The sequence below is a fragment of the Littorina saxatilis genome, linkage group LG7 (genome assembly GCF_037325665.1).
Source record: "Littorina saxatilis isolate snail1 linkage group LG7, US_GU_Lsax_2.0, whole genome shotgun sequence".
In the NCBI taxonomy this organism is placed as follows: domain Eukaryota; kingdom Metazoa; phylum Mollusca; class Gastropoda; order Littorinimorpha; family Littorinidae; genus Littorina; species Littorina saxatilis.
Window position 1 is genome coordinate 23,948,565 of NC_090251.1, and position 14,535 is coordinate 23,963,099.

The window sequence follows — 14,535 nt, forward strand, 5'->3', positions numbered from 1 at the left end:
GAAATCATCAATCCGACAAAAGTATGCCAAATAGCCAAAATAAACATCTTTTGGAGCACACAAAAATATAAACACTATGATACAGGTTTGACTTTTCGTGTGAAGGTACAAAAAAAAAGTGTTGTAATAGTTATTTTGGCTACACAAGTTTTTAGTTTATAAAGTCCAATGGCAAAAATGTCAGGGGTGCTTTAGTAAGGTGATAGAAGCTTGTGTACTGAAACGGGTATTTAATGTTCTCCTTGTAACATGCCATCTGTGTGATTGCAGAGAGGACAGATGGGGCCTGGTGGACGCCCAATCAACTACCCCACCATGCAACACAAGCCAGGCATGGGCGGCATGCCAGGGCCGGGACCAGAGATGGGCGGTCACATGGGCCCTGGCATGGGCGGAGCTCCTATGGGCGGGCCTGGGATGGGCCCCGGCATGGGCGGACCTCCGGGTATGGGCAACGCTGTGGAGCAGTGGGTGCAGGAGCAGAACGCCAACCTTCAACAGCAGCAGGCCATGTCCGGCATGCATGGATACCCCATGACGTCCACAGCCATGGGACCCAACGGGCCTATGCCTGGCCAGGGGGGCAACATGTGTCCCCCAGGGATGATGTCGGGACCTCCGGGGTCCATGGGCGGCCCTGGAGGCCCTTTCTCCATGATGGACACGTCCTACGAGTTCAACCCGGATGCGGTGGGGCCGGGCGGGTCCATCTCCATGCCCCACATAAACCTGTCGCAGAACAAAGTGCCCAACGAGAACCTGACCCCCGAGCAGCTCAAGCACCGGTCGGAGAAGTTCGGCCGACTGTCCAAACTGAAGGGAAGCCTGGAGATGCAGGGTTTGCTGGACAGCTCCGGTGACATGTTCATAGGGCCAGAGGGGAGCATGCCCGGCCAGCAGCCCAACATGTCCCAACAGCAGGCCATGATGCCTCACCCGGGCATGATGGGGGGTCCGGGGCCTGGGCCGGGTCAGGGTCCTCCCCACCCCTCCATGATGTCCCCGTCACAGCAGCAGCAGTACATGATGCAGCAGCAGGCCCACATGCAGCGCATGGAGAGTCCTTACCCGCCGGGCCACCCGGCAAACTTTCGCCCTCAAGGTCCCGGGGGGCCGCCGGGCTTCGGTGAGATGAACCAGGTGCAGGCACAGCATGCCTGGTCACGCTTGCAGGCGGAGTTCTACGACGGCAAGACCATGATGCACCGGTCACCACACCAGCAGTTAGCCATGATGGGGGGAATGGGGGGTCCTCAAGGTCACCCCATGAACGGGCCCCCTCCCCCCTACTACAGCGCCATGGGTCCAGGTCCCAAGCGCCAGCCGGGCCCAATGGGCATGGTGGGCTCCCCAACCTCTCCCAACGCCATGATGGACGGGGACCCTCTGGCCATGTTCCCCGCCTCACGCAGTCGCCCCGCCATGCGCATGGACCCGCAAGCCATGGAGCCCATGGGCCCTGGCGGGTTTGGGCCCGGCCCTTCAGGCATGCCTCCCCACAGCATGGCTAGTATGGGGATGATGCCGGGCATGGAGGGACCCATGATGCCTGGCATGGAGGGACCCATGATGCCTGGCATGAGTCCACAAGGTCCCATGGGCCCACAATGCCACATGGGTCCTCAAGGCCCTATGTGCCCCCAAGGCCCTATGGGTCCTCAAGGCCCTATTGGCCCCCAGGGCCCCATGCCCTCAGGACCTATGATAGCAGGGCGTGGGGGGCCTGTGGCCATGATGGGCAGCAGTACGGGTGTGAGTGTGGTGTCCTCGACGTCGGGCAGAAAGAACGCTGCGGCTGCCCAAGTGACTCTCCATCGAGCGGGCAACCCGGAGCAGTTCATGCCCGACCCCACCAGTGCCAACATCAACGCGGCCGGCAGCAAACCTCCCCCCTCTTACGCCCAGGCCCAGAAACGCAAACGAGACGACATGGACGATCCCTTCAAAAACTTGCAGCCCACCCCCTCCCCCACCCAGCTGAATTACCTCAACCAGTTTGAAGGCCAGGAACTGACAATCACCAAGCAGATCAACTCTGCTTACAGGGAGCCAGGGCCTGGGGCTCCACCCGGTGGTGGAGGGGTGGACCCGAACTCTGTACCCCCCCAGCCCTCCCACCAGCACAACACCCATTTCTCCTCCCCGGCCAGTAACAGCAACCACCAGGTCCACTCCCCCATGCCCCACAACCCCGGCAACAACAACCCCGGCAACAACAACCCAGGTGGCAACCCGCCCTCCGTCAAGAACCCCATGTCCAACTCCAGCCAGACGTCCAGCACAGGTCACCTTGGCAGCCCCCTGCACCAGTCCACAGGCCCCTCCCCCCATTCTGGCGCCGGCGCCAACATGCGCCTGTCTCACTTCGACCCTCCTGCGACGAATGGCAACAGCGGGCCCAGTAGCACGGCCACCAGCGCTAGCGGAGGAATGTCTAGCGCTCCCGCCACACCAACCGCGGTGGGTGCAAAGCAACAACAACAACAACAGCCGGGATTGACAGCGGCCGGGTCTTCTTCCATGTCTAACATCACGTCCGCCTCATTGGCCAACCTGGCGAAGGGCGTGGAGAACTACACCAATCAGATGACACAAAACATGATGCAGGGCGGGCCTTTCCACAGCATCCAGGTTCAAGGTCAAGTCGGTAATGGAGGTGCCAACGGCAACAGGTCAGTGTCATTGTCTGGATATTTTTGTGTGGATATATCCCTTGAAATTTCTTTAGGATTTTGTTTTTTGCAGAAGTTTGTTGAAAACTAGTTTTCACCCTTTGGACTTTCTCTGGGATATAGTTGTTTTTGTGTTTGACAATTTTCTTGGTAAATTTTAAAATCTAAATCTGAAAGTTACAATGGAAAGGATTAGAAGTTAAATGCTTCTGTGTCAGCAGCAGAAAGTTTCTTTACAATGTAGTTGGCAATAATTTTATAGTCGACAAGAACAAGAATGTACACGCCATGATTATAGCATGAAACCCACTACTAGTCCTGGTAGTATTTGTGCAATTTCTTTGGTAAGTGCTTAAATCAATAGATTGAGCATAATTATTAGATTTATTATTCTCCTGTCGTAACTGCAACAAACATTAATGAATACAGATGTGTATATCAGGATGTCTTCTGTGTAATTTACTTTTATTGGTCTTACAAATACTGCTGTAAAATTGTGGAAGTCGGAATACTTTGCTTTCAAGCTACATTTAAATATACTGAGAGCAACAGCATTTAAATAAATTCTCCTATCCTCATACATTTTTGCTTACTTGTAAGTTTTCAGTTTGATGAGTGGGGTAATTTGTCTTCTGTTATTTTATCTTGCAGGCCATGACAATGTAAAGCACTTGTAGAGCTCAATTGTGACAAATGTAATGAGAATTTATTGAACAACGCTTTTTTACATGGTTCCTTTGTTTGCAGCTTGCAGTTGGCAGCTGTTTTACAAATTGCATATTTGTGTTTTTATGTATGTGTGACATTTTGGATATATGTTGAGTGCAATACACAATTTAAAGGCCTGCAAAGACTTTAAAAACAAAAACAGAAAAGTATAGCAATGATTTCTTTTCTGTTGTTTTTGTTGCAGTACATATTACGTTTTAAGAAACAACCATCAAAGAAAGGAATATATGTGAGCATGTAATAGAAAATCCTGCATTTTTGTCTTCTCCAGATCCTCGCTGTGTCCCAAAACAAACAACTTTCTCTGCAGGTTGTTTTCATGTGTAAAGCCGAGCGGTCTTAGCTTCACCACATTTCTGACACCATTTGTAAAGCCGAAAGTGGTCTTAGCTTCACATTAACTCTAACTGTCTGTGTCTGTGTCTTAGATGTTATACGTGTTTGAAGGTCATTTGTCAGGATGGCAATCACACGACAGGACAAACAGACACTCAGAATATAAACTCAAGAAGAGGCAGGTGAAGTTCAAAATTGTATTGAATCAAAACAAATCATGAAAACAACTCAATACAAGGCGTAGGTTCTTTTCAGAAAGTATATCTGTACATTGGTTCACTCTATTCCTGTAATTTTCCTACTACTTAAAAATATATAATTCTAAGTCCTAAAATGGCTCAAAATTTGGGCATGACCCGTAGGTACCCTTCGCAAAATACGCTACTGAAAACAATATTCTAAGTCCTAAAATGGCTGAAAATGTGGGCATGACCCGTAGGTACCCTTAGCAAATTACGCTACTAAAAAAAATATCCTATGTCTTAAAATGGCTGAAAATTTGGGCAGGGGTTTGGGGCCTGAGTAAAAATAAAGTAAAAGAGTAAAGCGACGCCACTTTACTCGCCGTGTGGTAACCTGGGACTGCGGAACGTTTGTTTTTAACCCTGTTAGTTCAGTCCACAGGGCGGAGTCCGGTATACCATTTAGACACTTAAGCCAGGTTGGTTGCTCAGACCCCGGAGGACAACTTAGAGTCAGAGATGACAACAAATACTTTGTACTAGGTTGGGACCCTCCCACAACCGTTCAGTACTAAGGTTGGGACCCTCCCACAACCTTTTCCACAGGCACAGAAGCAATGCTGTAACTCTAAGTGGGAAGTCCGGTATACCATTTAGACACTTAAGCCAGGTTGGTTGCCAAGACTCCCCCGAACCTCAGAAACTAACAGCTTATATACCTTCCATGACTGTCCCTGACGTCACAGCTAAGGAACCAATGAAAACGTCGCTCTGGGACCACAGAACAAAATGGGGAGGGAGGGGGGAGAGTTTCGAGGCTGCTGTCAGCCTCCATAGAAGCTACAGTTAAAATCCCTCAAAAATACACAAAAACTCCTGCACTAAAAAAACTACATCAAAAACGCTATAAAGATATACATCAATAAAATCGAAATTCTTCGACGCATCATTTGATACCAAACACTCATTGGTTATCAACACTGTGAACAAAGTGCAAAACCTCTATTACCTCGCAAAATAGTCATGTCACACCAAAAACGTATGCAGTTACAAGTTAACCACAATCAAACACTGTATATTCAACAGGCTTCTCGTATGTAGATAATAAACTTAAAATCTCCATTCTACTAAACAAATGAATACAGAATACATATATTTATATCGAATACATGGGTAAAACAAAGAAAGAATGATAGAAAAGCTACAGAAAAGAAAAGAGAGAGAGAGAGAGAGAGAGAGAGAGAGAGAGTGTGTGTATGTGTGTGTGTGTCTATGTATGTGTGTTCGTCTGTGTGTAACAAGTATTATTAACAAAAGCACAGCAACATAGAAGTAAAGAATCAGGTCAAACAGGAAAAGGGGGTTGGGGAGGAGGGAGGTGAGAGGTGGATGTAGCCAAACAATGACCTTGCGCACAAACAAAAGTGTAGGGGGTTAGTGACAGGAGAAGTGACCTAGGGGTTAAAAAGCCAATACAGAAAGGTTACATGGGAGAGGGGGGAAAAAGGTTCACAGACTGGCCTCTCCGACCTCCATGACTTGAATCCAGTCAGTTCCGCGCCATGGTGTCAAAGCCAATTAAATTATACTGTGAGATAACAATGAGAAAGGACTGGATCATACCTATTTCCAAACCATTTACTAAGAGAAAGAACAAATATGATTTTAGAGTGTGAATCTTAATTCCACACCGTTTCAATACTAACTCAGATAATATATTCTGCTCTCTACGCTTTCTCTTCTTCTTCACTCTATGAACTTTAAGAAGAAAATTGCACATGGAGAAAAGACAAAAATATTCCTGTAGTCGCTTTTCTCCACACATGTTTGCTGCTGATAACTGTTTTTGTTTTGTTTTTGTTGTAAGGTTATTTACGATGCGTATTCTTTCTTTCTTTGTTTTCTCATGATCTCACTGTATCTATTTTTCTGTCCGTTCAGCAGCAGCAGCACACCTTCCAGTAACCCACCAGGCCCAGGACCGGCCCAGCAGCCTGGATCCTCGGTGGCTCCGGGGGGCCAGCCCACGACGCCCAAGCAGTACATCAACAACACCAACATCAGCCAGGTCAACAACTACTACATGGCCAACAGGGACAACGCGCAGGCCAGCCTGGACGTCCATCCATCCATGGGGGGCGAGGGTCCCCACGTCAGTATGTCCGGCGGTGTCAGCGGCTCCGCCACCATGACGACGCCCTCCCCCATGAACGGCAGCATGGCGGGAGGAATGCCCCCGAGTCACAGAGAGACCCACCACATGCAGCAGCAGCAGCACGCGGCCATGATGATGACTGGCGGCCCGGGGGGCATGGGTGCCAGCATTTCCATGTCCCAGGCCCAGCAGATGCACCACACGTCGGGTCCCCCCACCCCTGGCAACGCGCCCATGGGTGGCATGCATCCTGGCATGTCCCCGTCCGGTCCGGTCAAGTCCCCCCCCTACTCCACCCAGCACCAGCCCCACCCCCACCCCCTGCCCCACCCCTCCATGAGCACCGGCATGCACCAGCCCGGGGTCAGCAGCGCCATGGGGGTGCCGAGCAACCGCCTGACCTCCCCCTCCTTCCCTTCCAGCTCGGTAGGCAACGCCAGCGTGCACATCCAGCCCAAGGCGCCCAACACCATCCAGTACCTGCCCGCCAACCCCCCGCCCACACAGCAACCCCCCAACCAGCCGGGCATGCCTGGTCCCCCTCCCGCCAAGCGAGTGGCTTCTGAGATGGAGATGCTGGCCCGCTTTGGCTCCCCCCTGGACATGAAGGGCAACCCCACCTCCACCCTCCAGTACTTCCCCGGCTCCCCGCCCAACCACGCCATGAGGCCCCACCCCAGCCAAGGCATGCCCGGCGGGCCCCCCATGGGCCCGGAGTTCTCCCCGCAGCAGTCCATGGAGATGCAGCAGGCCATGATGATGCGAGGGGGCGGGCCTGGCCCAGGGCCTCAGGACTACAACCCTATGGGCCCCATGGGCCAGGGTATGCACCCGGGTATGAGCATGGGACCTAACGGGCCAGTGGGGGGCCCCATGCACAGCCCTCTAGGTATGGACCGGATGGACATGAGTGGCATGGGTAGCCCCATGGACCCGGCCATGATGGGCCCAAGTCCCAGCGCCATGCGACACGTCTCCGCTCTAGGCCCCGGAGGGCCAGGCTCCATGGACCCCATGTCATCGATGATGGGGCCCGGCGGGGGTCCGCCTTCAGGAGCCTACCCCGGGCCCTCTCCCTCAGGCTACATGCCCAACGGACAGTCGATGATGATGAGCCAACACATGCAGGGACCCGTGCCTTCCGGACACCCAGGGTCCATGCCGGGCATGCCTATGTCGCATGGCGGTATGCAAAGGATGCCCGGCGGGCCCTCGGGCATGAGGATGCAGATGCCCGGTGGGGGAGGGCCAGGGGGAGGTGGGGGTTACCAACAGTACCAACAGTTTCAGCAACAGTTGTACGCTCAGGGACGACCACGGCAGATGTCGCCCATGGCACATATGATGGGTGGACCTTCTGGGCCCGGGCAGCCCTACATGGGCATGATGCCTCCCAACATGCCCGGGCCCAGCTAGGACTAAGCCAGGCGTGATGAAGTGTGTGCATGCGTGTGTCAGTGTTTCACCAAGGTTGGATGGAATTCACCACCTGGTTTGGCAGCAGAACGAAAACCTCTTGTGCCTGACTTTATGCAGTCTGTGACCCGGAGCAGACTTGTGTGTTTGAACTCGTGGTACGTTGTGTGACAAAATATAAGAAAATGATCTGTGTAAAATTATCATGTGACACTGAAAGTTTTGCGTGTGACTTGAAGGAGTTGTGATGACTTTCTTGAACTTAATTGAGTGTAATTATAAATCAAACACTGCTGCTGTGTGCAACGAAGTGTGAATGATTGACTCAGTGACTGGCAACTGGCATTCAGAGGATGTTTGAGTTGAGTGCAGAATGGCCCATATATACATTAATACGCACTGCCCAGATTTGTCACTCTTCAAAGTGCCAGGGCTGGACCGGTACTTGCCAGCAGAGTATGGAGATTAAATTCAGTCGTAACCAAGTGTTTTAACAATGTTTGTTCTATTTAACATGAGGCAATCAATGCACTTCACAGACTGCAGAAAAGACAGTAAGTCAGACAGTCAAATACTGTCAGATCGCAAGTGCTTGTTCATGCCCAGTGAAACATAAAGGCGATGTTTCTGTCAGAGGTATAGCTGACTGTAGCATCCCTGATCAACGAATTTCAAGTTAGGTTGTCAAGCGTGCTGTGGTAGGTAGCTGGCTTGAAGTGTTGAAGGAAACACGACTCGCAACTTGATGGCAGCAACAGTCAGTGGAACTGTAGTGCATCAAACCACAGCCCCCCCCATCCCCTACCCCAACCTCCCGTGCAAAACATTTCCTTCTCTTCTCAACCTGCCTCCCAGCAGTCTCTTCTACTGCCCTGTGATATGATTGCTGCAACCTCTCTTTGTGCTGGGGGACTTGAAACACTGGCTACGATTGGTTGCTGCAGCCAGCTCATTATAGAACAGAATTTATTATTGGTTGTTACCGTCATTTCTCTGGCTGGCGCTACTAAAGTTGCTGTACGACAGATACTGCAAAGACGCAGTATTGCCCTTGCTCATATCGGAAGACAAAGTTGACATCGCATTTCTCTTCTTCTTTCTTCTGTATGCATTTCTGTGACAGCATTTTCATGAACATTTTGCATTTCATTCATGAGTTGGTGTCCGATTTTGTTTTTCATCATTGAATATTGGTCATGAATACACTGTAGTAATCCTTACAGCAGAACACCTGGTTTTGCTGCATCATTGTTATGTTGAAGTGTGTGTGTGCCTGTGGTTGTTGACTGTGGAATGAGCATTTTTTGTTTGTTCATTTTCAGAGATTTAAACAATTATCTTTTGAAGTTTTGTTTATACCATGTCACTGTATCTGCCAAACGTACACACTTGCTAACAATGTTACTTCTGTTGCTTTGTGTAGTGCTGGTGAAAACTAAGCTGCAAGTCGCAAAGACAATGCAGCTTTTTTCTGCTTTAACAACAAAATCTGTTGGGTATCACGAGTGTGTAACTCAGTGAAAGACTTGACACACTGATCTCGTTTACACTAATGACTGATCTTGGTTTAGAAAGATCTCTTCCATGCTCAGGTTATGTCCGGTTTGACCCCAGTTTCAGTGTAGGCTTGAGTTCCAGAGGTTATGTCAATCATTGATGTAGCTATTCGGACAGTTATGTGCAGTTCACAAACAAAGGACACAGTGTGCATTTTATTCTGATAACCTTCATTTCGAGCGGTATGATGTTAAACACTGTCACAAGATACAAAATGAAAAGAAAATTGAACATCAAAGGACAACTAAGTTTTACAGACAGTTCTCATAACCTTAATTTAGAGGTGTATGAATATTATCTCTTAGCCTCCTAGTAAGCTTAATATTGCCCACTTCGTGCTCCTATATGTGCAGATTCCTATACACAATGCTACCTGTGAGGCATATCTGTGTCCGTTTCTACCGGCTTCCTGCAATGTTTTAGCATTTATAATTTTGTATCCTTGCATTAGTTAATTTCCTACATTTTGATCTTTGAAATTTACAAAATTACTTCCCATGTCACGTGAGGCAAAGGATTAACCCTTAGGCTGGTTGTCACGACATATGTCGCGCTACTTTACGTATACTGTCACCTGGTTGTCACGACATGTCGCGCTACTGGCTCAGTCTGTTTGGTCTGTTCCGATTTCCTCCCATGGATGCAAAAACCTATATGACCGTTGTTCTTTATTTTTCTCTCTGTTAATTCACCAGTGGCTATGTAACATGTGTTACAGAATTGCACCAGTGTAAGGGTTAAATACCCTGTAGATACAAAGGTAACATGTTTTATGAAAATAAAATTGAAGATCAAGCACAAATAAGCTTACTGACAGTGACAGTCTCATGACCTTACTTTAGAGTGGTGTGATGATTCATTTCCCTGCTTTTTGAACAGCAAGACAATCTGCTTTAATAAAGGGTGAAGATCAAATAAAAAAAATAACCTTCCTAACCTATCCTTCAAATCAAAAAAAGAAAAAAGGGGATCAATTTTGTTTGCCAAAGAACTTGCTGCTTAATAATTTTAGCCTTTCTGTCAAGTGTCATACTTCAGTGACAGCTTTCCACATATTGTTATTATTGTAACCCCTAAAGAAATGAAGGATACCTTGTATGAATGAAAAGATGCTAAAAATTATCCCTTCTGATGCATACCTTTTGGGAATTTCAGGAGAGAAGGGGAATCCCTTAGTCCTTACTTCGCACCAACCTAGTACATTCTTCTTGTTGTCGTTTGCTGTCAGATCGTCAGTCCGGACTGCAGGGCGAAACGTGCTGTCCTCTACCAGCCTAGTACATTTAAATGGAAAAGTTACAAATACCACACAAGGAAAAGTTACAAATACCACACAAGGAAAAATTACAAATACCACACAAGGAAAAGTTACAAATACCACGCTAGAGTTAACATCATCATTGCGAACAAGTACAACTTGCTCTCATATTAGTCACAAGAAAAAGTGTTAAGGGGAAGTCAATTTGTAACCATAATTATGTTTAAAATGGGAATTGTCACTAGTCTACCTTGCATTTTTATGTGTGTACTTTGTTCTGGTGTGAAAATAATAGCAGGGATGACACTTTTGAAATGGCGGAAATCTTTGTAGGTATATCTGCAGAGCTGCTGGACTTTTGTTTTTACAGTGGAGGAAAGATGATGTTGAGGGCATCCTTAAACTTCTGAAAGTTGCTGACACTTTTGAAGTTATTTGAGCAAATTTGCTGAATATTTTTTTGTTTTTTGTTTTTCTGGAACACAAGTTAGGAGTCCCGATGTGTTAAGATGAAATAGTTTTGTGAGCCTCAGCAATCTTGTCGATTTTTATTTTCCATTTGAATTCCCAAGTGTTTTGACCGCTTCTGAACAAGCACATTTTTTTAAATCAAACGTTTACACTAATATTTATACATTTCTAGGGATGTTCAGTTCTGCATTGTCGGTCAATAAAACACGAAACTTATTTTATATCGCCAAAAACTGTGCTGCCAATGCCAACCTTTTCACGGTGTAGAAAAGGTGACACAAAGGATTGCATGAAACTTTCAAAAATTGCGCACATTTGCCAAAGAAAATAAATCCTGCATTTTGCGTTGATTTTTGTTGTAACAAATTTGATCCAAAAGTGCTGACGAACTTAAGTGTGTTTGACTTGTACATAATAATAATAATAATAAAGTGTATTTATATTGCGCCTATCCCTTACAAAAAACAAAAATATTTGGCTCTAAGCTCATAACGCTACTGCTGCCCTAAAATGCATTGACTTTCAAGCAAGCGCACGAACACACATTTGTTTGTGTATCTAGTTAAGTGAATCCTCTGTTCTGAAGCGGAAGCCTGCTTTTTCAATGTTTCTTCCAAAATCTTGTTCTGTCAGATGTTTGAAGCCTGTGAGTGTACCTAGATATATTATTACTACCTGTCTTGGAAGGCTACGTTTACTCAGTGTGTTGAAGGGTTCAAACCTGAAGGATTGCTGTAGCAATAATTTTTTAAAAGCGACATGGAAGGGCAACAATTATTTATGAAGCAAAAGATCAGCAAAAAAAGACTTGATGATAACCAGAAGGAAGAAAGAATGGATCAGAAAAGGATTTTTTAGAAAGTTTTTTCATGATTAAAGTGAAGAAAACTTGTTAAATGACTCATAATGTCTTGATGCCAAACAAATTGTGTTCACTCAAAACTGTTAAAGCATAATGAACCCAATAAAGATAATTTAGGCCCTGTCAACAGGTCCAGTGTTACCTGTCATGTCAGGCCCCTATAATGAAAGGACACCTCACAAGCAAGGACATGCATCGTGTTGTCCCTGTACCTACCCTTAATTTAACCCAAATATCCCTCTCATGACAAGCCACCGGCAATGTAGGGGCACTTTTGGCTGGTTCCAAAGGTGTCCTTTTAACACAGGTACCACTGTAGTATCAACTTATTCCTATTTTGTTGCATTTTCTTTATTGTTTCTCTTTTGTATTCCTCCTCCAGTCCCATCCACCTTTTTTTCCTGCTAATTATCATCTTATATCATGTAATACAGCATGTTTTTGTTTTTTTTGACATGAATCTGGTTGTGAACATGAAGAAATTGTAGGTCACGCACACAGGATACCATCTTGCAGAACTATTTTCAGGAAGAATTATAAGTACAGTACAGTTGTGAATGACTATATTCTTGGTGTGTTTAAACCCAGCTGCGCATATCTTTCAATGTTCATAAAGGGCAGAATATACCTGCGTAGTTTCAGCGGCACAGATGACGCACTGCATATTATTGATGCTGCGATAGGGATTATGACGAGTACTTGGCCTGTTTTTCCTTTCATGCAACGTGTAGCGGGCTGGGATAATCTGCAGTGCGGTCTGTCCTGCTGAATTTACATCAGTAATTTTTTTTTTCGTTGAAGCATAAACAAGTCGCGTAAGGCGAAATTACTACATTTAGTCAAGTTGTGGAACTCACAGAATGAAACTGAACGCACTTGTGCAAAACGGAGTGAAACTGACGGTTCAGCGCGGTAGTGGTTTCGCTGTGCTGCATAGCACGCTTTTCTGTACCTCACTTCGTTTTAACTTTCTGAGCGTGTTTTTAATCCAAACATATCATATCTATATGTTTTTGGAATCAGGAACCGACAAGGAATAAGATGAAATTGTTTTTAAATCGATTTCGGAAATTTAATTTTGATCATAATTTTTATATTTTTAATTTTCAGAACTTGTTTTTAATCCAAATATAACATATTTATATGTTTTTGGAATCAGAAAATGATGAAGAATAAGATGAATGTAAATTTGGATCGTTTTATAAAAAAACATTTTATGTAATTACAATTTTCAGATTTTTAATGACCAAAGTCATTAATTAGTTTTTAAGCCACCAAGCTGAAATGCAATACCGAAGTCCGGCCTTCGTCGAAGATTGCGTTACAAAAATTTCAATCAATTTGATTGAAAAATGAGGGTGTGCCTCAACTTTTACAAAAAGCCGGATATGACGTCATCCGATATTTATCGAAAAAATGGAGAAAAACGTCCGGGGATATCATTCCCAGAAACTCTCATGTAAAATTTCATAAAGATCGGTCCAGTAGTTTGGTCTGAATCGCTCTACACACACACACACGCACAGACAGACACACACACACACACACATATACACCATGACCCTCGTCTCAATTCCCCCTCTATGTAAAACATTTAGTCAAAACTTGACTGAATGTAAAAATGGGAAAAGGGGGCTGGCCTCAGGTTGCACAGAGATATGTTTTAAGTGTAATAACTTTCTCTTAATAGTGGTGGTAAGTTTCATGGCTGTACTAAAATGATAACAAAGAAAGAAAATTTAAACTCTAATAAATTCAAATCTGTACTTTAACTTTAATGGTAATAGTCATACAGTTCCATAAAGAAAGGAACAGTACTGGTAGGATAGTAATGCTTCCAGACTCCTATCACTATCATAAATCAGGAAAGGTGAACATATCATAATTTTGTTTAAACTAAATGTATCAGCCTGATGGTTGGACTGAGCGTGTGCAGTTTTATTTTTGTTTGGTTTGTTTATTTTGAAATATTGGTTATTATTTTTGCTTAATTTGTTATTGTGTTTGCTTTGCAAAGCCTCATTGGTTTATACTTCATAAGGAATTGAATGTGTCTCATTCTGCCAATGAAATTCATGTGTCAACATGAATGCATGAAACAAATGCCAAGAAAAGTTTCTCTGCAGATACGTGGTGATTGCGTGTGCTTGTGAATGTATGTGATTGCATGTGTGAGTAAGAGTGAGAGAGTGTGTGTGAATGTGTGTGTGTGTGTGTGTGTGTGAATGTGTGTGTGTTTATGAGAGAGCGTGCCTATGTTAGTGCATGCCTGTGTGTATGTGCGTGTGTGCAAGTGTAAGAGAGAGTGAAAGAGATAGAGAAAGTGAGTCGTTTACTCTTGTTCATATCAGCTTTGTCAGAAAGCATTCAGTTTTGACGCTGCAGTCCCTCTCTCCACATTGTACAAGTTCTGTAGATTGTCATGGACTCTGTTCTGTTCACTTTATCGTCAACCGTTCTGCAGTGCTTGCGTCGTGCAATACACTGCCAATATCTATTTTCTCGTTCAGAAGGGTAGACTGTGTGTGACTGTATCAGTGTATGTTTGTAAAAAGTGTGTGCATATAATAATGTCTGATTTGTAAAACGTTAGATTTTTTAGCAAGAATCGGTAATGTACAGTGTAAATACATTATACATATATAATCTATTCTTTTACAATGCATGTATTGTAGTCCTAGTGGTTTCTATTTCTTGTTTTATCCCTGTATTCTCTTTTTCTACGCTTGCCCCCCAGTGGAAACAAAATGTATTGACATTGACAAAATGACTGAATTTAAGTTTTAAATGGGAGGAATAAAATGATGATTATATGATATTATTTGTGTCGGTGTGTTATTGTATTACAAGCGTGCCTCTGTGTGTGCGTTTGTTTGTGTCTATGTGTGTGTGTGTGC

General features: G+C 45.3%; 1 protein-coding gene across 2 annotated transcripts in view; it reads left to right on the plus strand.

Moving 5' to 3' along the window:
- The window catches only part of LOC138970983 (collagen alpha-1(III) chain-like), a 128,220-nt gene extending 113,764 nt beyond the window's left edge, over nt 1–14,456 (plus strand). For both annotated transcript variants that reach the window (XM_070343566.1, XM_070343567.1), the window contains 2 exons: nt 271–2,672; nt 5,861–14,456. In XM_070343566.1, the coding sequence (XP_070199667.1) occupies nt 271–2,672; nt 5,861–7,490 (4,032 nt within the window). In that variant the 3' untranslated portion in view covers nt 7,491–14,456. The remainder of the gene's footprint in view (nt 1–270; nt 2,673–5,860) is intronic.
- Nucleotides 14,457–14,535: the final 79 nt, after the last annotated feature.